The sequence below is a fragment of the Dermacentor andersoni genome, chromosome 10 (genome assembly GCF_023375885.2).
Source record: "Dermacentor andersoni chromosome 10, qqDerAnde1_hic_scaffold, whole genome shotgun sequence".
In the NCBI taxonomy this organism is placed as follows: domain Eukaryota; kingdom Metazoa; phylum Arthropoda; class Arachnida; order Ixodida; family Ixodidae; genus Dermacentor; species Dermacentor andersoni.
The window spans coordinates 101,174,610-101,198,396 of record NC_092823.1 but is presented as its reverse complement, the minus strand read 5'-3'; the positions used below and the strand labels follow the sequence as shown (position 1 = coordinate 101,198,396).

The following is a 23,787-nucleotide window of genomic DNA, read 5'->3' as shown; positions in this document are numbered from 1 at the left end:
TTGAAGCAGACGAGAAACCGCGGTCATAGGGAATGCTTGCAAGTTCAAGTTCTGAGGTTTCCAGAACATCAATCAGGCTCCAAACTGCCGGAATTGTCACATCCCTCGGCAGCGTGACAATGTGCGCACTTTGGATAGTTCAGAACAGCGGCAACAAATACGTCTTAGTTGTGCAAGACACTGCTCGTAGGTTCAGCCTTGAAGCTTGGCTTGCTACTGGAGCACCTTATGACGAAGCAGGGGCAGTGTGGCCAACTCTATTTGCCCTTCGGTGCCCTTCGGGGCTTTCCCGTTTTTCTTCTTACGAGATGGGAGCGGGGATGATGATGGCCGAGTGTGTGAAATCATGGAAATTGTGAAAGTAAGAGAGGGCGCGGACGGCCGAGCATTGACAAGGCTCTTCCTTTATCTGGAATGAGAGCCTAGTGGTCATTTGGTCAGATAAGTTCTTTTCAACAATGCCTACAATTTCTTTAGCCTCAGAAAGGAACAGAGGGCAAGGAAAGTCATGAAGGTTAACCAGAAAAATGTCGCGATTGTTACCCTCTAGCGGAGAAAATAGAGACGTTATTATATGTCGCACCAACGACGCGGTTCCCCCTTTTTGAGCAACATTACGATTAAAACACAGCTGAATATCACTGGATATGTTTAGAATCGTAAACAAGGTTCTTGGTGTTCTAAACCTAAATTTGGGTATCAAACGTGCGTCGCAGCTAGCACTACATGCTATGGCGGCATAAGAACAAAATAAATTCTTCATACAAAAAGGTGTTTTTCATTTTTTCTATGTCTTCCATCGTGAACTGTATGAAGTTTCTTGTTCGAAACCTGGAAAAGAAATGCAATGATATCAGATTTGCTGCCAAACAGCCAATCGTAGAAATACGCGCAGTAGATGAGAGTTGTCAAAATTTTATTACTCTGCAGGTTGCATTCGTATGCTGCGAAGATACAAACTTGAGTAGGTAGACGTTTTTTTTTAAGTGAGCAGAATTTTTTATGATCGCCTGTGCCTTGTAGCCCTGTTGTACCGCTTAGTTGGCTATCTCAAAATATGTATAGAAGGTTTCTGCGAGAAACTGAAATGCTTCTAAACATATATTTTAAAACTTGGTAAACTAAAGTATAACTTTACTATCTAGTTACACATATTAAATCTGTGAGGCTAAGCAGGTGAGCTCAGAGGGTGCGTCATTGACAAAAAATTTGAAGTTGTCAACATCGTCAAGATATGCGTTCCGTAAATATGAGAAAAATGCAATGGTGCTTCAGTTATTTGGGAGCTTTGATATAGAAACATCAAAACAGATGTGCCGGAACTTGTTGATTTGCAATCCAGTTTAGAGCGAATCTGTTTTGTTAGAGTAGCTGAGAAATGATTGCCAGTTGCCCGTATACGTGACATACTTATTGTTGCCCTCATATTACCAGCCCCTTTGAAATCTTGCCCGCAAAGGTTGCTTTCGTGTACATTCGAAGAAATATCTCTCACATTAACCCAGCAATTCTTCCACACACATCTTACTTCACGGGAACATAATCAATTTAGCTGCCTTAATTTTCGATACTTTCCTCCTGGTGTTGTTTGCAGTTCGCTAAAGGCACCAAGTTAAAATATGTGGTGTCGTGATACATACATACAACCCTTCGCATCGCTCGCATGCGCCATATTCTGGAATGGCATTAATTAGTCTGCACACTCTCAAATTCTTAATTAATCTGCACACCTATGCGTTACCTCGAAAGCAGCTCATGATAGTGAATGAATATAAACTAGGTGCCTGCTTTATCCAACTCAGAACACAAGAAGAACCGGCTGGGAACCTGGCATAACGCATTAACCAACCAAATGACAAAGGATAAGTCACAATTTGCAACCCTCTTAATTAGGTCAGCGACGTTAAAACTTTTGTCACACATTGGACTTGAGATTAGCCTCACTGCCGCCAAATATAAGCTTGGTGTAACGTAGAGTTTCCTGAGTACATTGGGAAACATAGTGTGTAAGGGCCAACTACCGCTAATAAGCACTTCCTAAGTGAATTTTTTTGGGGAAAGCTGTTTTAGATCGCCACGCAATGGACCTCGTAGAAGCAATTAGTCATAATGTTGCGAAATTTCTGCCAATGTTATTATTAGTGGCATTTCTATTTATCACAAGGGAGCGGGATAAACATAGGCCCACTAGTAAACCACATACCACCTACTGCGGAGCACTTGCATACGTATATATTTCAAAGGAAACAAGATGCTGATAAACTTTGAAATTTGTTTTTGTATTATACACACCGTTTTCCTTATATTCACCAAATAAGGAAGGCGCCTTCTGTTATTCGGGGAAGACTGCGCTGAAACTGACACGCACCTTGTCTAATGCATGAAAATAAGAAAACAAAGATGAAGTAATCATGGGGCACGCTTTAATTTAAGGCAGGAACGTGAAACCTCTTCCACAAATAACACTTTGTATGCAGCTTATTTACATTTAATTCGAAGTTGTTTTCCTTTACAGCCATTTTAGAAATTTAGAAAATATAGCGGTTAAGTTCACTATGCTAACCTGCAGTGATAGAAAAGTGAGATTTAACCTACACCGAATGACCAATTTTACTGCGGTAGCAAACTTAGTCTACTTAACGCAGTTTCGAGGGCTATGTTTGGGTGCATCGGTCTATATTTGTATCGATGTTTGCATCTAATCGTTTCCGACGTACCCGAGTCACAGTTTCTTGTGTAATGAAATGAAGAGCGTATCGGACTACGGCGCTGAGGTGACGAGTTGAAAACCAACCGACTGAACAATTTGGGTCACTGAGTATGTGGCAATGTGTACATACATGCCACTCTTTAACAAACCTATTTCACGTCGACAAGTGCCACTGTAGGTGCAACGCTGGGTAAGCAGTACTGTTCGCAGAAACATTTTGACGCTGACATAGAGCACTGGGTATGTGCGACTCTGTCTTTTCTGGTCTCTAAAAAACCCGTGTGATGCCAACTTAGGCCTCTCGGTATGCGCCAGTAGCGTTGTGCCGCACTTCAATCAATGTGTTTGACGCCAACTTGGGGAATTGGTATGTGCCGCTGGAAATGTGGCGGACTACAAAGATTTGGCACAGAATAAACCTAACAAGAAGATCTCGGGAGGTTCTTAGAAGATACTAGTGCGCAATCACATACGCAATGAAAGCCATGTGCGCTATCGGAAACAGATAATTTTCAGGCTACTGTCAATCAAATTTCGCAAATATTACACTGATTCTTGGTGAAACGGCTGCACACAAATTACAATCTCGGCAACTTCCATTTTCCTTTGGAACAAGAGGGCAATTAGGGATGTGAAATAGGCTGACGCTAACAGGCGCTTATTACAGCGAAGCTGTAAACTTCTACTAGCCAAGGAAATTTTCGTGTCGTTGGCGAGGTAAGCAAAAAACGGGCCAACCCACGGCGTAGGTGAAGCAGGCGTTAAGCACTCCCCATACGTGGGCCGATGCCGAAGATAGTGCAATGCCGGGCCGACCTGCTGCGGTGGTGAAACAGGTGTTAAGCAGTCTCCATACGGAGGCGGATCCCGAACATAGTGCAATGCCGGGCCGACCCGCGGCACAGGTAAAGCAGGCGTTAAGCACTCCCCATACGCGGGCGGATCTCCAAGATAGTGCAATGCCGGGCCGACCCACAGCGAAGGTGCAGCTCGCCATTAAGGAGCCCACATACACAGCTTCACTGGTCATCCTTCTTCACAGAGGGAATGTGCACTGAGTTTTTTTTAGACAATTAGGGTGTATTATCAAGGAAATGTTCTGTATAAGTAAAGGTGGTAAAAATTGCTGTAGTACTGCCTTTTCACATCAAAATATCAGTCCGCCATATGAATCGAGGCACACAGTCAAACCGGTGAGTAACACTGAAACTCGGCCTGTATTATACTTGGGGCTTTTCGAGTTAACATAACTTCTACAGGCATATAAAATATTTACGGAGTTTCACAGCTAACCTGAAAGGATCAATTGGGGCAACAATTTCATATGCTGCGGAATATGGGACGTTACTATGACTGACTTGTATGCAAGGTTCGACGCCTGCAAGTTATATGTGTGACTCTTTGTCAGTATTTAGCGTATATCGTTATGGCTTAATTTTCGTGTGGAATACGAGGCGTATAGTTTACTTAGTCTTCTGTGTGAAATATGCCGAGCATATTGTTTATATATTACTTGAGTAATAAAGCAAGTTCTGAGCAACAGACAACTTGCGTCAGAGCCCATCTCACAATCGCTGCAGACGGTAATGCGTAAGCATTCAACCAATATAGACACAACCTGTTGCTTCCATCGAAAGGAATTATGTATGGAGCTGTACTTCTCTTCCTTGAAGTGGTACTTCTCTTTCTTGAAGTAGTACTTCTCTTTCGTGCTTCCAAATAAACATTCGGTGCCATCTAGCGCCGCCGCCGCGAAGCGTGCGCGTGGTCTACAAAATGCATGAAGCACCGGTGCGTAGGGACGCGGAGTAAAGGTACGTCCTCACTTGCGGAAATAAGCGCGCGGAAGGCGGCGCGCTTAAAAACGCGCGCCGCCTTCCGAAATCCACACCACTGCTCGATCACGGAGAGCGGCGGGCAGGAGAGAGTTCTCGCCATCTCTCAAGATGTCTCGGTAGCCCGCGAGAATTCCCTTGCGTTTCAGTCGCTATTCCTCCCCGGCCGCTGGGACACGGCGGGCATGCCGGTCGGGCTCGCCACCGAGACAACTGATCTCACCGACCGCGTGACGACTTCGGCGCTTGTGATTGGCTCGCTCGGGTTTGCGGAAACGCGGCGCCGGAGAAAAATGGGTTCGGGACCCATCTTTCTGCGGCAGAGAATTCTTGCCGCGAAAGCGCCTTTCTCCGCGCGCCGCCTTGCACACGCTTATTTCCCCAGGTGAGGACGTACCTTAACGCGCCAAAACGTTCCTCTCTCGCGCTTGCTTATCGACATTCTGCACTGTCTATCGGCGCAGTCGAAAATCCGCGCGTGGCCTCCGAGATGAGAAGCTTGGTGCGCCAGTGCCTGCAAAAATTCAGAATTCGCTCAGAATTTGTCCCTCGCTTGCTGCCAACTCAGTGGTACTCACTCAAGTAACCCAGGTTGGCGAGAGGTTCATTGAAGATGGCCTCATACCTAGTACATTCTTGGCGAAGCTCGCTAGAGCGTTGGCGACATATATATCTACAAGCGCTGGCGTGTAGGGCGTACATTTGAAAAGCGGCTCATATCGAATACATTTGTGGCGCAGCCTGCTAATGCGTCGGGTAGCTGTCCTTGACGAACCCTTGTGACTTGGCTTCTATTCCATTCAGCCTTGGATAAATTTTAGGGATCTTGTTTGTCTTTGTAGACCGCCACATTTCCAGCGGCACATACCAATTAGCCAAGTTGGCGTCAAACACATTGATTGAAGCGCGGCACAACGCTACTGGCGCATACCGAGTGGCCTAAGTTGGCATCACACAGGTTCTTTAAAGACCAGAAAAGACAGAGTGGCACATACCCAGTGCTCCATGTCAACGTCAAAGTGTTTCTGCGAGCAGTACTCCTTACCCAGCGTTGCACCTTACAGTCGCACCTGTCGACGTGAAATAGGTTTGTTACGAGTGGCATGTATGTACACATTGCCACATACTCAGTGACCCAAATTGGTCACTCGGTTGGTTTTCAACTCGTCACCTCAGCGCAGTAGTCCGATACGCTCTTCATTTGATTACAGAAGAAACTGTGACTCGGCTATTTCTGCTGTGATTATTACACAGAAAGAAAATAGACGTATGCTCACGTTAGTGCCGTCGCTTTCACAGTCGACCAATAATTCCAGTTTTTTGGTGACTGCCTCATTGCGGCGCTGCTGGTGTTACTGCAAAAAGTTCCAAACGTGGAGTAGGCTGCAGGGAAATAGTTATATTTTTTGTTTTATATTAACTCTCATACAGGTTTATTTCTTTCATATGCTTAGACCCAATATCGCCTTGCAAAATTTGTCACAGAACTGAATATACACAGCAGTGGTGTTAAAAAATACCGGATTTCTTGGAAAGCTTGCTTGAAATCTTAAATTCGCATGTGATAATTAGACACATTTCGCTTGATTCAATTATTGAAGCAAGCATTCATTTTATTGTGAGTCGAGGTAGTAACAGCGATAATTATTGAAGAAATGTAGACATCGATGCCGAAATATTCCGACAGTTGATAGGTAAGGTTTGGCCGATATAGCAAGAAATAGTGCTTTCAAAACACGTACTGTATAGGAATTTGGTAGCGGCGATACTTTGTCCACGTTTTAACGGCGCGCTTTACTTAAATAAGACAATGAGCATTAATGTCACGCTGCAATCGCATCCTCTCAGGAGCACGTAAGTTCTCCAAATGCTTATAAAGACGCCAAGGCAGCTTTTTTCTGCAACGCAATGAATTGCTAACGCCAATAACATAACTCTCATACCTTTACCAGATTCCCATTGTGAGACGCACGTGTAGTGAGCGACTCGAGATTAAATTTGACAGCTAGGGTTCCTTAACGCGGGCCCAATGCACGACACACAGCTGTTTTTTTTTTTGCATTTCACCCTCATCGAGAGGCGGCCGCGGCAATCCGCCACCCTCAGGCTTAGCAGCACAACTCCACAGCCACTACGCAACCACAGCGGGTTCTCCATGTTTCAGCTCACACAGGAAACAAGGTTGAATGTGCACCCTTAACTGTGGAAGCGGCTGACATGAACATCAAAACTTCACAGGACGTACTGCTTGCTTGCATTTGCATGCGCTGCGCTCAAAAACGTGGACATGATCTCTATTTTGACGAATTCTGAATGAATACGGTGATACGGTAGCAGAGCTTTCTCAGAGCGCTGATAGTGCGTCCAGCACACGTGTTCAATAGTCCCGAAAGACATAATTAAATCCATTAAGAGAATTCATGAATCCATGAATTCATTAAATCTATGAATCCATGTTCAATGAGAAATGAATGCAAAAAATTGCTTTCAGAAAGGCTGGCAATGCCACTACCACAGTCGGCAGTGTATGATACAATAGTTACGAACGGTAGGTTAATCATACACATATCGGCAATTTTAGAGGATAGTTTGATCATGAATGCGAAATTGCCGGGGGATCCGGACTCCAAATAAACGGTCGGGCCTAACTTCGGTTACAGGGTATCTGTCACTATACATGTACCGCACTTTTATTGAACCTCTTTGACGCCAACTTGTGTCACTAGGTATGTGCCACAGAATTGGGCTCCTCTTCAGTAGCACAAAACACTATTCAGGAATTCTCCAGTGCTGTTTAAGGGCGGACAGTGCAGTGTATCACGCATTGCTTTAATGGCGATCGCACTAACATTGCCACTCTTAATGAGAATGGCTAAGCTAGATATTTATTTCGACGCACTAATGAAATTTGGGAATGGAATTAGGGAAACTGGGGAGCTCAAATTCATAGCAGCAACGATACCAAGCAAACATGTAACTGAGAGTTGTAAATCATGGCGAAATTAGTGATTGTCTTAATGGAACGTTGAACTCTGCCGCCGTGATTGCTTTGCGGCTATGGTGCAACGCTGCTAAGCGCGAGACCCACCGCGATTGTTTAGCGGCTATCAGGAAATTACACCTTGAAACTGGTGTCATGCTGGAAATTCATTTCAAACAGATGCGCCTTGTAAGGTGACCGTGTACAATTCACAAATTGCAATATGTGCCGTACAGTAAAGAAAGAAGTGAATCAATGATTTGTTTTGAATTCGTTGAATATATATTTCTATTTCTCGTGCTAGTAATGTGCACCTGTTCGATGAATTCAGATGATATTCAGATGTGCTGCTAACCACAAGGCCGCGCTACCGAATCCCGGCCACGGCAGCCGCATTTTGTTGGGAGCGAAATGCTACAAACGCCCGAGTCCCGTGCATAGAGGGCACGTTAAAGATCCCCTGGTCGTGAAAATTAATACGGAGTACGCCACTACGGCCTACCATCATAATCAAATCGTGGTTTTGGTTCCGCGAAACCAATGATTACATTTACACGTGTGCGTACTTTCACTTTCATGGCTTCGTATATAAACGTACTCGTGTTTCCAGGTAGTGTTAGAGCCACTCATAAGCTAGGCTGCAGATGTAGATCATTTTCAGCGGCAAGCACTGGAACTAGATTATCTACTATCCTGCGAATGGCCCATAAACTGTCATTCCCTATTCAAGCCATCGATGCCTTCATGGAGACGTAGGTAAAACAAGGCTATTGCACAGCTACAAGAATAAGCGCCACAGCCCATGTGGTAGCGTACATGTTTGCTGCCTGCTTCCCAATGCTATTCTTAGCGTGCCTGGGTACTGAAGAAGCTCCCCACAGAAGCTGGGATAAAGCTCCCTACATCTTTCACTGTCCAGTGGCTTACTTGAAAATAGATCTGGAAACGCTGCACCAAAGTAAGCTTTGTCAACAGGGGTACTCCTGCAAGAAAGAGAAATAGTGCAACTTCATTTCAAAACATTAGTCCTCACAAATCACACTTCTTGGCCAATGTGGTAAAAAGCCAATTTTGCGTGAATTTTAACCAAGGAAACAACACAAGAAAGCGCATAGAATGCTTATAGCGGCCGTAATATCTACGTCCAAACGCGGTGACGTTTGCCTGCATACAGACAATAACCACATGTGTGAAAATATTCATGGCTACACTAGGTTGGAAGCTGAAGGTGGCCCCAGTACTGTGCCTTGTGAGCCATTCCATCTTCTCTGAGCTTTAGCGCACTCAAAGTGTAGCTGTGTATTTTGCTCTTCGGCTGTCTGGATGTACTCGCTAAGTTAATTGTTCAAGCTTGTTTAGTACCTAAAATCTTTGCGCTTTCTCTGTGTTGAAGGTTCGCTTGTTTTTCCATGACTTGTCTAGTTTACCAGTGATAACTTAAAGGAGATATGCAAATCCCAGCGCCGTCGCAGAAATGTTCTTAGGCAAATAATTTTACATAAGGGTTATGATGTCCAAAGTGTGACTAGATAGCACAGTATGTGTATGTAAAGTGAGCAAATCAGTAGATGACCTGCGCGTTTTTGTCCGACTTGAAATATGGCGAGAAACACCGCAGCCGTCGCTGCGGACGCCTCATACTTTTCATATCCTTCGATGGTCTGCCATGACCGCACGAAGTACCCACCTCTATGTCAATGCGGAATTGTGTTCGCCCCACCGAAACGTCCTCACGTACTCGGATCAAACCTTCGGTAATATACGATTCCTACCTTTGAGTAAGTGAAAGGGATTGTTCTGAGCGCTGGCGCACGAGTCGTGGGCGAAAAAGGATCAGAATTATCCGTTATATTTCGCGTCCATGAATAACTTGCAGAGGGATCCAATAACAGGCGAGCCGCTCACTTGCGTTGCTGCACTGATCGAGTCAGAAATAAAGTATTCTCATGGTTGTCGAGGGATACAGCTACTATATAGTCAGATATAACAGACCGTGCCAAGCTGAAGTATTTCACCGAGCAACGTACCGTATTGAAAGATAGAAGCGGCGGAAGTTGGAAGCTAGACATTTACAGCAAGCACTTGAAATGTCAAGACCCGACAAAGAATTATTTACTGAATCGAAGTAAAACTAAAATGACCCAAGTTTTCACTGACATCTTCGATGAGAGGAGGCATGTTGTCCCCATCAGGAACCTTTAGTTTCTTTTATTTTATTTCCTATCGCGTTGGTGCGGAGTACAAGATACATGGCAAAATTAGTATAAAGCGATGTTCATGGAGTTCTGCAGGCGATACAGGTAAGTCACTACTGAGAAAAGCGTGAGATTCTTTTTAATTATATAAATAATAATTGCATATAGACAGTTTAGTTGGGTGATAAAAAGGACCTATATATAATGCATGACTATCTATTACATGTGGGTCAAGAATGTTTGAAGTATTTACTGAGCTGAGGAAATCACGGAGAGTCAATCAGAGCCTAAAATTAGATAGCAGCTCAATCTGAGGTGTTGTGGAATTATTTGGTGTTATTTGCCTTTTGCAGAGCACCTGGCATTGTTCATTTTTGGACCACTGAGGTTTTTTTAGGATATCAAATGATCGGTACATGAACGTCCTGGCCTCTAGTGTCAGTTAGAACGCGGCAAGATTGCCTTAAAATAACAGAAAAAAAACAGCGTGGTCATCCCCAAAACACGTACTGTTTCTCACTGTATTACCTAGAGGGAAAACTCACGTTGCGCTGCTGTTGTATGGATAGAAAGGCTGCGATGTGCTGGGTTCAGATTGGTATCATCGGAGATCTAAGAGGCCTCGAAGCCGTGTTTTGCTAGCCCCGTTCTGACAGTGACATAGAGTCATCCATTTAGAAAGAGTTTCCAGAAAGACCCCAGTTAGGGGGTAGGCGCCATAAAATGCCATAAAGATGCATGCATGGTTGTACTACTTACTTTTTAAAAAACGATACACTTCTTTATGCTTTGAAGCACAAAGTAACTAGAGCGCTCATTTATTTTAATTAAGTTATGGGGTTTTACGCGCTGAAACCACTTTCTGATTATGAGTCACGCCGTAGTGGAGGACTGAGGAAATTTTGACCACCTGGGTTTTTTTAACGTGCACTTAAGTCTAAGTACACTGGTGTTTTCGAATTTCGCCCCCGTCGAAATGCGGCCGCCGCGGCCGGGATTTGACCCGCGACCTCGTGTTCAGCAGCCCAACACCATAGCCACTGAGCAACCACGGCGGGTCCTCATTTATTTTGGTCCGAACTTTGGGAAATAATATTTCGAAATAGGTGTCATCCTCGATATTAACTTCAAGCGGATACGCCTTGCAAGCTAACCGTGTACATTTCATAAATTGCAATATGTGCCGTAAAGGAATTAATGAAGTGAACTAGGGATATTTTTTTTCTCTTATTTGAGTATGCGTTTCAAATACTCGTGCTAGTAAAGTCCACTTTGAGTAATCCAGATCAAGGACATGAAATATGCTATCTGCCATAGGTCATTTTTAAATCTGAACAAAACCAATAAATGATCGCCTTGTATTGAAATTTCCGAATTGCAGACAGCTAGGTTTCAAGGCATTTACATTAATAATGAATTCGAAGAATCGCGCTGGTTTTGATATATGTGCCGTGAAACTTGTGGTGAAGCTGCACTATTGTTCCGCTTGCTTTTTTCAACAAACCGCTGTTTTATAGAATGAAGCACAAATGTATCTTGAGCGCCCATCTTTGTCATCACAAACTTTGGCAATGGGTACTGCAAAGCTGCTACAATTATGAAAAGTCAATCTAAGTCGATACACCTTTTAACGTCACCGGCTACCATTCGTAAATTGCAGTATCTGCCATAAAGTAAGTAATTAGGAAGTTAATTTGTAATTTTCTGTTAATTTGATGAATGTGTGTTTCAATTTATTGTGCAAGTAACGTCCTCCTCTTTGTATATTCTAGCACAAGGAATGGAATTGTAGTATCTACCATAGGTACTTAGAAAAATTTCTATAAACCCTAAAGTTAGTCACCGGTATACACACAGGATGGCTCCGTAAAAAAAAAAGTGCATCAGGGAAGCAGTAACGAGGACTGGGACCAATTTGATCTGAATCCATCTCGAATGCTGAGCCGTTGTGTGTTTTGTGTGCAGTGCTGCGCAGTGTTTGCATCTTAGCTGGAAAAGTTGTTCTGATGAAGCTGGTAAATGATCAACTCTCTCGCGTTGATCGTTGTGGTCATGTTGTCTGATTAGCATCGGCCTCTACCCTGCCACTTGGGCAAGAGCTGACACAGTATTAGGAGGCTGCGGGCCACCGCATCACCAAGCTATTACACCGAAGTTGTTTCTCGCTAGGGCCCGTTAAAGTCTTTGTGTCCGTCAACAAATCTGCCTCGTAAAAGCTCAGTTCGCGAATTTGATGCAAATTGGCTTCATTATATGCAAAAGCTTAGACGTTTACTTGTTTGGATATGAATGCTCAGGAGATTAGTTTGGCGTATGACAGACTGCGCGGCTGCTGCACCATAAAAACTCTAAATGATCATCATCAGTAGATTAGTTATCAACAGGCACAATTTTCAAGATCAGCAGACTCTCAGGTAGATAATAATATTTTTTGCTAGCCTACGGGGGTATAAGTCATTTATTGTCTTACGTGACGGACGAAGTTCTCGTTGGGTAGGCATAGAAATGTCTATGCATATAATAACACAGGTGATAAGAGAATGTGTGTGCGTACCTATTGTCACGATGGCCACCGATAAGGGAAAGAAATGTGCTCATACTTGTGTTGTCTTTTGTTCGGCGTGTGCAAAAACAATGGACTGATCTCGGAGATTGTGAAATACCGGGCCGAACAGCGGCGGAGATGAAGCAGGCTTAAAGCATTCCAACAACTTGCCAAATAAGTTTTTTTTTATATTGGGTCGAAATAGAGCCCGTATCCGATAATAAGCAGATAAGAACAGATACTGCACTATACTACCCCATGTCTACGTTCGCACTGTTGTGATTGGGGTGGGGCATGAAATAGATGGTAGCTGGCCCATGCCGTCGTCCTACTTCACCACGCTGAGGACTTTGTTGGAGGGAGAGACTTGTTCGCATCGAGAACGAGGAATATGGGGTTTAGTTACAGTATCTACATGAGAAAGTTACAGTTGATCAGTCTAGCATGACTGAACGAGAATGCACGCTCAGCAACCACACAACAGCTGCTTATAAACACTCTGCCTTCCCTAGATTCCTAACTGAGGGAAAACAGCCGTTCGACTAAACGGAGCGTCGAAAGTTGTCGTAGCCGACCTCCCTTTGAGGGGCAGGGTTCACGCACTCACTTCCGCACAGGTTGCACTGACCACATCAACGTGATAGGCGTCTCGCAGCACAGTGTCTCGCAGACACGGTGTTGCCTCGAGCAGGCACCTCTTTATCCCAGAGTCGACGCTGCAGACAATGGCCGCCGCGTCTGTCCATTGACTGACGACTTCTAAGCTGCGTGAGACGGCACCGCCAAACATCATCCCGTAGCTCGCCTGCTCCAAACAGAGCATGACGGTGTCGGCGTACACACTAACAATAGCTGCTCCACCAAATGCGTGTCGACATCTCGGCGTCGTTCCATTGAGGACGCGGCACATTGTCCTCCTTACAAAGCGAGTCGCCGCCGCAGCCATGGTGGCGCCGATGGGCTGAGGACTGACGTATTGTCCTTTCAAAGCCAGTCATCGCAGCAGACATGGTGGCGCTTTTCCATTGGTCGCTTCCCCGAAGATCGCCAGCCCCCGCCGGTCGAACGTAACAGCACCGAACTCTTACGCACTTACGTATCTATTTTCCTGTCCTTCCGCTCTCCGTTGGTTGCGGTCCCGTCGTCCACGCGAATGCATATAAAAACTACGGTAAATAAGTTTTTACGTTTGTTGAAAATTTGGGTCACCTTTCTGTCGTGCGCTAAACAGCTTCGCTGGTCATCCACCTTCACAGAGTGGACTGGCTTATGACTTTTCCTGTATTAAAGGGCACAGGAAATGTGCATTCCTCCTTTGTAGCAATGTCCCCGGTTGGACCTCTACACCGAATTGAAGGCTTCATGTAGACCACCACTGTTTCGCTGTTTTATCAGATGCCTAGAAACGATGAACGATGGTATGACGTAACTGCGATAGGCAGCAAAACATGCACTTACCGATGTTACGTGGCGAAGTTTTCTCTAATGTTCTGCAGTGTACGTAGCCAATGCTTCATCCTGCATTGTTTTTGCTTGTGGCACATTTCATAGTTTTCCATTCCCTCGTCAGGGATACCACGCGAAGGAGTGCGAGTTTCGTCATGGGTTGGCACTCAATGACATCGCCGCCAAGCAACATAGACGACCGGCTGCCTAGAGCAGGTAATCGGAACATTGACGGCCTTAGCACTGTTTTCAAAAGATAAGTGTTCTGCTACTTAAGCTATTGAAACTTTCTGCATCACGCGTAGAGCCGCCCATGCAACCTCGTAGAGGACGTTCGCATGCCACCCTAATGGACATGCAGGCGCTGCCGGGCTTGGCTTGAGGCTATGTGAGCGATCAAAGTATCCGTGTTTTATGATGTGGGTAACATTTTTCTAGGTGTATGAAGTTTTTTTAGCATGTTGGCTTCTAAGCACTGTTAATGTACAGCGCAGACATGGCAGTTTATTTTTCTCATGGCAAAGTGTGATATTTCTCCTTCTCCACTAATTCTGAATGAACATGCCCAGCGCCAGAGAGAAGAGGCTCCAATGAACACAAGAGCGATGCCATTTAGTATATCAAACCTTTGGTTAGAAATTAACAGCGAAATATAAGTTTTTTGTGTTCCTCACCTCTTTCATCAGGTTTGGAAGATTTTGTACTACCCTGAAGAAAGATATTAAGATGTAAGCACCCACAGAAGCTATTTAGAGTGTATCTCAGCATACACCACTACGTCTGAGTGCATATTTATGGATTCTGTCTACTGGCACGTTAAAAATTATTTCATATCCATGAAGAAATGTTTCAAATTCGTTTAAACTTCTTTTGACCACAGTTTGACCACCGGCAAGGGGGCAAGTTATTCACTGCTGCTCAACACTAACATAGGTTTGTGCCTAAACAAAACAATATTCTGAAACATGGCTGTAAGCAGGTTTTCAGTTCTTTAAGAGTGTAACCAACTGCACCAAAATTTACATCACTGCTTGTGGTTGGTATAGGGAAAATATTTTTGGTAACTGTAGACAATCTGCTGCATATCAATGACTTCTTTCTACGGTCTTAAGTATGACATACAGCCAAACAATTAGCGTTTTTGTCTTTTAATTGGATTTTACGCGTTGCTAGGACAGGGAAAATGTTACCTCCTTGACCTACTTCAATTATGCAATTGAATTCGCTATGCAGAGCATTACAAGGTAGTATTCCTAATGTCAGGCTAGAATTACGTATAGAAATTAAACACTCATCGTTCCATAAATAGTAGTGCATGAAACAGGTACAATAGTGGATTTATATGATCTGTTGTGTTAATATATATATATATATATATATATATATATATATATATATATATATATATATATATATATATATATATATATATATATATATATATATATATATATATAATATAACATTATTGTATTATATATAAGCTGTTGTATATATTCAAAACACACAAACCCAATACTTACTCAGTGAATAGATAAATAATGCTATCGTTCGTCAAACTATGAGAATCCGAGTAGTTCTGCAGAAGCTTTAGTGTAGCATTACCGTCCAATACTTTCTTCTTGGGTTCCTTGACCTCCAGATCCATATTCTGTAAAATAGTTGAAGCAGCCATTGTGCTTTCCAAATCATACTGCTCCTCTATGCTACAAATTTAAAGCTGCATGAGTTACTGCTTATTGCTCAGTGCAGAAGTATGCGCGCGAAAGACTGACATTGGCAGATACATTGAGACACTTACACAATGGACCACTGTCGGAGGACCTCTTGCTAGGCGCGTGGCCACAGAGTTGGCAGACGACAGAGACAATGCGTGCACTTTCACGTTTCCTAGGTGACACGGGCCTGGACTCACGCCTGTGATACCAGTTGTGTAATGTCATTCACCACGTTCCTCCCATTATCATCCCCCATTGTGACACTTTTTCTCCCCCTCTTCCCCTTCCCTTACGTAGAGTAGCAGGCCAGATGCTCCATTATCCGGCCGACCTCTCTACATTTTCCAATCATTAAAATACTTCTTCTTCTTTTCTTAAGACAGTTATCTTAACATTGTGTGTCCAGGATTGCTCGTGTGAAACGAAATATTTCGTGAATTTTATTTATTGTTCCATATATATGTTGTGGTCATCATCATTTATATATACCAATTGCAGATGAAACGCCTATCGCAGTGATTTAGGCTTCAGCCAGCCCTGCATGAGGTAAACCAATCCTATGGATGCGGAGTATCTGCTGATCACGAAATCGGTATATTTGCAGTCCTCCAAGCATGCCAACATTGGCATGCTTGGAGGATGTGGTGGTGCCAACATTGGCATGCTTGATACGATGTGGTGGTGCCAACATTAAAAAAATTCTCAAGAGCGGACCGAAGTAAAAATTGTTTTTATTTCTGAAAAGAAAAAAATAACAAAGTCCAGGACTATCGTATTATCATCAAGTGAAAAGTTCGGACAAGCAGTGACAAAGGAGATGTCTTGACTGCCTGCAGCAAGGTGTTCCTATCATTATTGTAGCAGTTTTACAGTAAATTGGGGGTTTGCGTGCCATAACCATGATATCATTATAAGGCACACCTTAGGGACGGACTGAAAAATATTCTGACTACCTGGGGATCTTTTTTGTCCAGCCTATGAATGGTAAACGTGCGTTCTCGCCTTTCGACCCCGTCAGAATTAGGCTGTGTGGCCGGGATTTTATCCCTCGCCCTCGGCCTCAACCGCGCAACACGAAAGCTACTACGCCACAACGGTCGGTGTTGTGGTAGTGCCATTTTCGCTCTTGGCTACTAGTGAAGCCCACTTGAATTTCAAGATTCTCTTTTATTTATTCAAGAGCAACGAGCTCGATGATTGAAAGAAATTTTTTTGCTCTTTCTTTCTTTCTCTCTCTCTCTCTTTCATTCACGAGACCTGCTGTATTCTATTAGTGGGAGTGAGGCATGTGCGTCCTATGGTGGTGTGCTATACCGTAGAATCCTATACACTTTGTGGGACATGATCATGGTATATAGCGCGAAGTGACACTGACAGACTAGAAGCAGATTAGTGCTCGTCCTGTCTACTTCTAGTCTCTGTCCTTGTCACTTCGTGCTAAAATCCAAGATAATCTTACCATATCAACTCGCCCAACTTTCTATTGCAATTTGTGTGCCCGCGCATTTTTTCTGGCAGCGTCGTTCAACGTGCTCGCCTGGCCTATTCGTGTCCCATCCATGACACCAGCTAGGGGCGCCGTCACCCAGAGCTACAGAATGCTAGAACGAAAGACATTATAACATACTTGATTCACTCAAGCAGGGTAGCTGACCATTATTGCTAAATTATGTACCCCATTACGCTAAAATCCAGCGTTGTCCATGGCGACGGGACTGAATGATGGTACCAAAAATGGCCGACGGCGTGAACAGTAAACACACGTCAAAATACTCGGATTGACGTCATATTTATCAGGCAGGTGCCTGTATGCAAAATACATTAATGGAATTCGACAGATAATTTGGTGCATTTAAGTCTGGATGGGAATCAAAGGTGGGCCTCCGGGGTGCGTGACGAGCACGCGCCCCAGACGCCGTGGTTGCTCCAAGGTTCTGGTTGACTGAAGTTCGGCCAAGTGAGTGTGTCATTGCACACGTCACATCACTGTTTCCGTCACTGGCTCCCACGTGTCACTTGCTCTTCGGATTCTATCGGTGCTGTATCTACTGTGTCTGGTACGACGTGGTCTCGCCGCAATATTATGTATATAAAATGAGGTGTGTCTAGTGCGTGCGTTATTGCCCACGTCACTTCGCTGCCTTCCGCACGTCACCTGCTCTTCGGATTTAATCAGTGCTGTGTATACTGGAAGCATGCCTCAGAAAACGAAGCAAGCGAAACCAAAAAATTTAATCGTTCTGCTGCAAAATGGTCTGAAGGAGACTAACGGGCAACTAACACAATCCCTATTCCTAAACTCTTCAGCTTCTACTATTTCTCTGGTGAGCTGGTCAGGGTGTCTGGCCAGACTGACGGACAACTAATACCGTCAGTCTCCTTATCGGAGAAATCAATGTTTTTGTCTCGTTAGGCGCCTGTGTCACTTAATTTTCCTGGGTTGATTTGTTTGTGTCTTCCTTCTTCCTTCCTTTTGTACGGTGACATATCTATCTGCTCCCGTGCAACAAACACTCTGTTGATAGCGTTCGGCCTCTCGTTTCTTTGCTCGTCCATGCGCTTCTGCCTTACTGTGTGAATAATGCTATACGAACTAGACCACCAGTCTGTCGTTCTTAAGTGTTTTAATTGAGGCTCATGAACTCGAACCTGAACATGTCGTCCTTAATGATCGCGTCACGTGAAAGATCCAGAACCACTCTTGTCGTGAACTGGACTCCACTGAGGTACACTGTCGCACTCGATGAAATTATTTAAATTCGTTCTTCGATCCGCATAAAATGCTGATTGAGAGCCTGAGTGATGGGCCTATCTCGGTCCAAGAAGCAAATTTTGCAATGATTGCATTACCATTGTTATACTCCTTATGAGTGTTTATTTATATACTGTGACGTGGTATATCCAATGGCTATTCATACGTAAAGAGTTCCTTGCTCAGAGGCACGAAGATTCAGTTTCCGCAGAGGACCCAACATCAAATTTGTTACATACCCTAGACGACCTATTATTTTGCGCAGTATATTACTTTACAAATTGTATTTTTTATTCAGTAAGTCTTATTTAGCCTGACAAGTTTTTTTGAAGGTTTACCAAGTGAAACATAGAAGAAATAACTGAGATACAGAAATAGAAGAAATAACTGAGATACAGAAACACACTTTCAAAAGTTGCCTTAGAAATAAATTTTGTACTTTTAGGTGCCAACACCTCGATATGATTAGGAGGCATGCCATAGTGGCAGTCTCCGGAATAATTTTGACCACGTGGAGTTCTTTAAGGTGCACCCACTGCACGGTAGATATTCGTTTCTGCATTTGGCGTCCATTAAAATGCGCCCACCGTAGCCGAAATTTGACCCCACGCCCTCGTGATTGCAGCGCAAAAATAAAAAATAAAAACAAAAACAAGAAAGCCACTACGCCACAATGCGGTCAAAAATTCTTTTATTCGCTAGCACTGATTGACCAACAGGTATCTTCTACACAATATAGATCAAGTTGTGTTTACATAAGCTGTGGCCAGAACAGTGGCGCTTCAGTTCTTATGGACACTTCATTTCTGAGCAGGTACGTTTTGGTTTAGAGGTACATGCTCTAATTAATTGTCAGATATGCCGTCTGCATATAACATTACGTTCAATTTAGTGCACTGCGACCGAATCGTTGACATATACAACCTCCTAGGCTTCTATTCCGGGAATAAATAGACAGCGCAAAAAAATAACAGATGGACAAGGGCGTCCAAACAAATCGCTGTTCATGTACTATTGCAGCGTCTGATTTACCTCTAATAACAACTCACCAAGAAGCCCAACTGTCCGCTTCTTTAGTTTATGGTCCCCTTTGACTACGGCAGTTATTGTCCTGGATTGGCAATTTCTTAGTGAATTACATACACATATCCCTGCGATATAATTCCTACTTGAACGCCCTGGATACTAATACAACGGAGTGAATGTTTAATGCATGATGTGCCTCCACTTGCTATTTCCTGATGTTACTCTCAGGCAGAGCTTTTGACGTGTACTGTCGCCGATAGCTTCGCGCATAGTTGATGTATTCTCGGGAGATCTTGTGCTATTCTCTTTGGTTACAGTTCACTCGAAGGTAAGGATACAGCGGTCCAGGCTAAGTGTGTCTTTTAACCCAACATACACACCATACATACATACATATACATATATACATACACACACACACACACACACACACACACACACACACACACACACATATATATATATATATATATATATATATATATTATATAAACGAGAAGAAAGAGGTTAACCGAGGGGCCCGAATTTTGTTAGTCATACCATAAAAGTCAACAAACACTGACACCACGGACAACACAGGGAAAATTACTTGTGCTTACTAAATGAAACAAAGAAACGATAAATTAAGGGAAATTAAAGTGGAGGAAAAATGCCCTAAGATATATATATATATATATATATATATATATATATATATATATATATATATATATATATATATATATATATATATATATATATATATATGAACTGTTCGGTCATTAAGCAGAGACTTCAGCACTTACCATACTGATGTTTTTAATGACTATAGATATCATTACCGACTTATTGTTGAAGTGTTCTTGGACCTGTTAAAGTTGAATGAAGGTAAGAAATCACGTTAGTTATTGCACAGGTTATATTTAGAATGGTATATGGTCGCAGAATCAGACATCACAAACAATTATCGCTCAATGTATTGCACATTACTGTGGCGTTAACATTATTATATGTTGTAACACATAGTCCACACGATTGAATTACCAGGAGTCCAACAAAAAAGGCTAACGTCGAGGCGTTAATGCTGCACCTAGTGCCCCTCAGTGGTTAGTTCTGATGCGTATTTAGACACTGCCGCACCTAAATGTCTCCATCATTGAAAAGCAGCAGATGTCATAATTAACATTCGCTTATTACAAACCAGGAAACGCCACTTAACTGCCAATTTTCCATTACTTGCATATGTACCGAGAAGTGTGTTTGGAGACAATCTAACGTATGCAAAGAGGCAATGCATGATGCGGGAAGAAATCCTAATTCCAAATTAGGTGGAACACATTCGAACTGTTCAGGGTGTTTTCTAAATGCATACATATGTTTTATAGAAAGTCCGTGGGAGTAGTGTAGGGGATGTCTATGCAGAGGGGATCCTAACCGAGGCGGACATATATTGTGGCTAATGGCACAAACTTCCGCAGAATAATATAAGATTTTAAAAATTTTATTGTCTCGTTCTGAGCGGTAGCTTATATGGCAAATTTTATGCTGCAAGCTTGCAGGCAGTTAACTTTGATACATACCGCTTCTGTACATTTTTATTGTCTCACCTAATTTGCGATATACATCGTCATGAGATGTGAACGCTGAACCTTAGTGACATCTGCGCCCCAGGAAAGATCGCGGGATAAAGTGACGCCAGGTACTTATAGGATCAGAATTGTTCAACAGCGGAGTTAAAGATTACGTACGAAGGAAGCAGAGGATTACACTGGCGTGAAGATAAAACGAGTTTGCATTTAGTGGGATTAAGCTTCATTAGCCAACGGTCACACCACTGATATACTAATTGATTCAGTATTAATTCAGTGTTGATCCATTACCGTCGACAGTTGTCGTGAGATGAGTTCTGCCGCAATTTTCATTAGATGCAACAAATAAAAAAATGGACTGTGGCAGAAAGCACATTTCTAACCATTCTTCTAGAAACTCGATGGGCCGGCCATTGCTTCTATGAAAAATCATAATGCTTAATTGAATAGTTACCATAGCTGCTTGAATCACATCTTTAATTATTTCCTTTACGGCACATATTTCAATCTACGAATTCTAGCCGTTGTCGGCGACTGTCCGCCGCGCATTCTTTCTATGTGCCGTCCTTAGGCGCCCCGCTTTAAGCATGTTTCATAGCCGGTGAGTTTGCACGAGGTTTCCGCTTTTAGTGAATTCTCTGAGCACCTGTTTTGAGATATTTAATTCCAAGGCCACGAAGAAAATTTAATGGCATTCCCGTTACTTTGGTGCTTGAATGCAGAAAACAGCGCCTTTTTTAAAAAAGGAAGTGAAACAACATTGCATTTTATAACATGTTTGGCGGCGCATATCATGAAGCCAGTGTCATCCTCAGAATACATTCCTTGTCAAGATGCCTTGCAGACTCACTCGCTACAAGTGTATACAGAAATATATGCCGTAAATAATTAATCAATTTTGTTGATCTGATTGTGGTAGATATATGATTCAGCATTCAGATTTCTAATAGAATCAATGATTGGCACATCGAGTAATTTACCTCAAGGTATATAATTGAACTGTCCGCCATAGGCAGCTCTTTAAAATTTGGTGCAGCTAAGAAAACACCCTATATACAGTTCTTGCAGTGAAATTATACAACAATATTCAATACAAGAAGAACATTCCTTCTCATAACCTTTGAGGAGAGCGCGTTATGCAACATAAGAAGCCTTTAGAGAGCGAAAATTGGTATGTGTTAGGGCACCGACGTGGCTATTCATTTGCTGGTGGATTAGCATAAGATATCTGTATCATTGCAGTTACGAAATCCCGTTTGCTATGAGAACAGAAACCACGAAGTTATACTGGCTTTATAAAAGTCGTGGCAGTCACAAATTATTGCTCCGTGCTTAGAAGTAAATGCAGACACAACGATATTAATTAGGCATAGCTTACGTGTATTAGAGGGAGTAAAGTCGCGGGACTTCGCTTTGCCTTGACATCCCACTTGTAGAAAGAGGCCGATAATAATAACACCTAGGCCATGCATCGTGAGCAAATCGTAAAATACCACTGAATCTTCAAGTGTGAAGCGCAGTTCGGGCTTGATAAGGACGCGTCTATAGGCGGAACATTAAAATTCAAAAATTGCGATGCTATTAGCATGGTGGAACGTCCAGCGATTCGTTACACATACATGATAGAATGACGTCACAGTGACAGCTGCAGTACAAGTCATACACGTGTTTTTCGACGCAGTGTTTTAATGAAGCGAACAAGGCGCAGTTATGATTTTCTCTCTGAGATAGCACAGCAGATGTTTCACGAATCGGATGAATAAGAATGATGAACTTTTCATTTTGCTGAGGGAACGAATTTATGTAATAATACAGAAACATGGTTAGCGCGCACCTCAAGTGCTCGTAGGCTTTCGTAGGGTCCGGCGGTTTATTCGCTCATCACGGCTGCGCAATGTAACTAATTTCTCCCTAGTCATATGCTGTACATAAATGTCCGCTGTGAACACACCATATCGAGGAACCTGTGAAGTGCGAGGCACAGTAAAAGATGATCATGTTACACCCCTAACAGAAAAATTCTAGACGTCAACATGTGGGGTCCCATATTTAAACGTGTAAAACCGCAAATGTCTAATTACACTTTAAAAATTACGCCAGGAATACATCGCAGAACGCGCATACACACACACCGCACATTTCGGCGTCAACTTCCGCATAGTTTGTTGCCTGAGAATCATGATAGTGACCAAAATCGCCACATCGATCATTCTGGTTTACTGGCTATCTTAAGTAAGACGTTTCCATACCCTTCGATATCTCCTGGTCTCGGTCGCCTCGGCTTTCTCTTATATAGACACACTCTTATGGACTAAGGTTCCACACAACTTCAGGTGTGCCGCCGGTTTAAACTCTTTAGCAGGTATCTCTTCAGAACCTCGACTGGTGCCGGACACAGTACATCAACATCTGTCATTTGATTTAAATACTTCATTGTGTAGTCAGACTCGCGTGCTCAAACCACCTCACAACTGGTGATTTTGACAGTTTTCACGTGTCGATATGAACTGTGAGCACTCAATACGTCACTATGGTGTACTTCAGCTCCAACAGAACACATCACATCCTTCCAACGGACCACACACCGCCAAAATTTCAAGCCGGCTCAAGATATATTTCTGTTCTGCTTGGCTAGTTTACGATATGACGCAGTACAACAGATGCCGCGCATCTCTTTTGTCTTGTTATATAAGTCAAGTTATATTGACGTAATATATCTGGAAGTTAAGAAAGCCTGCACTAAACTTGAATCGATTAGCCTTCAAGCTTATATTTTTAAGTGGGTGGCTGCTTATAGGAATAATCGCGAGAAATTCGCTTAAGTTGATGATTGCTCTCTAATGAACTCTTAGTAATCTCCAGAGTGCCTCATGGCAGTGTGCTAGGACGTATATTTTTGTATATTTTATGATATAGGTGATGAAATTTCTCCCCCTCTTCAATTTACGATATTTTTTTGCCGACTGCGTGTTGTTTAATGTGGTTGCTTGCTACGAAGATCAAATAATGCTT

General features: G+C 43.0%; 1 protein-coding gene and 1 non-coding gene across 2 annotated transcripts; both read right to left on the bottom strand.

The window, feature by feature from the left end:
- Positions 1-722: 722 nt before the first annotated feature.
- LOC129388060 (uncharacterized) lies at positions 723-20,051 on the bottom strand. Its single transcript, XM_055078072.1, has 5 exons — positions 19,993-20,051; positions 15,235-15,362; positions 8,453-8,508; positions 5,823-5,928; positions 723-831 (listed from the first exon to the last, which is right to left on the bottom strand). The coding sequence occupies exons 1-5, from the start codon at positions 20,023-20,025 to the stop codon at positions 723-725; spliced, it is 432 nt and encodes a 143-aa protein (XP_054934047.1). The 5' UTR covers positions 20,026-20,051.
- LOC126546425 (U2 spliceosomal RNA) lies at positions 12,350-12,548 on the bottom strand. Its single transcript, XR_007602591.1, has one exon. It is a non-coding gene; the product is annotated as a U2 spliceosomal RNA (small nuclear RNA).
- Positions 20,052-23,787: the final 3,736 nt, after the last annotated feature.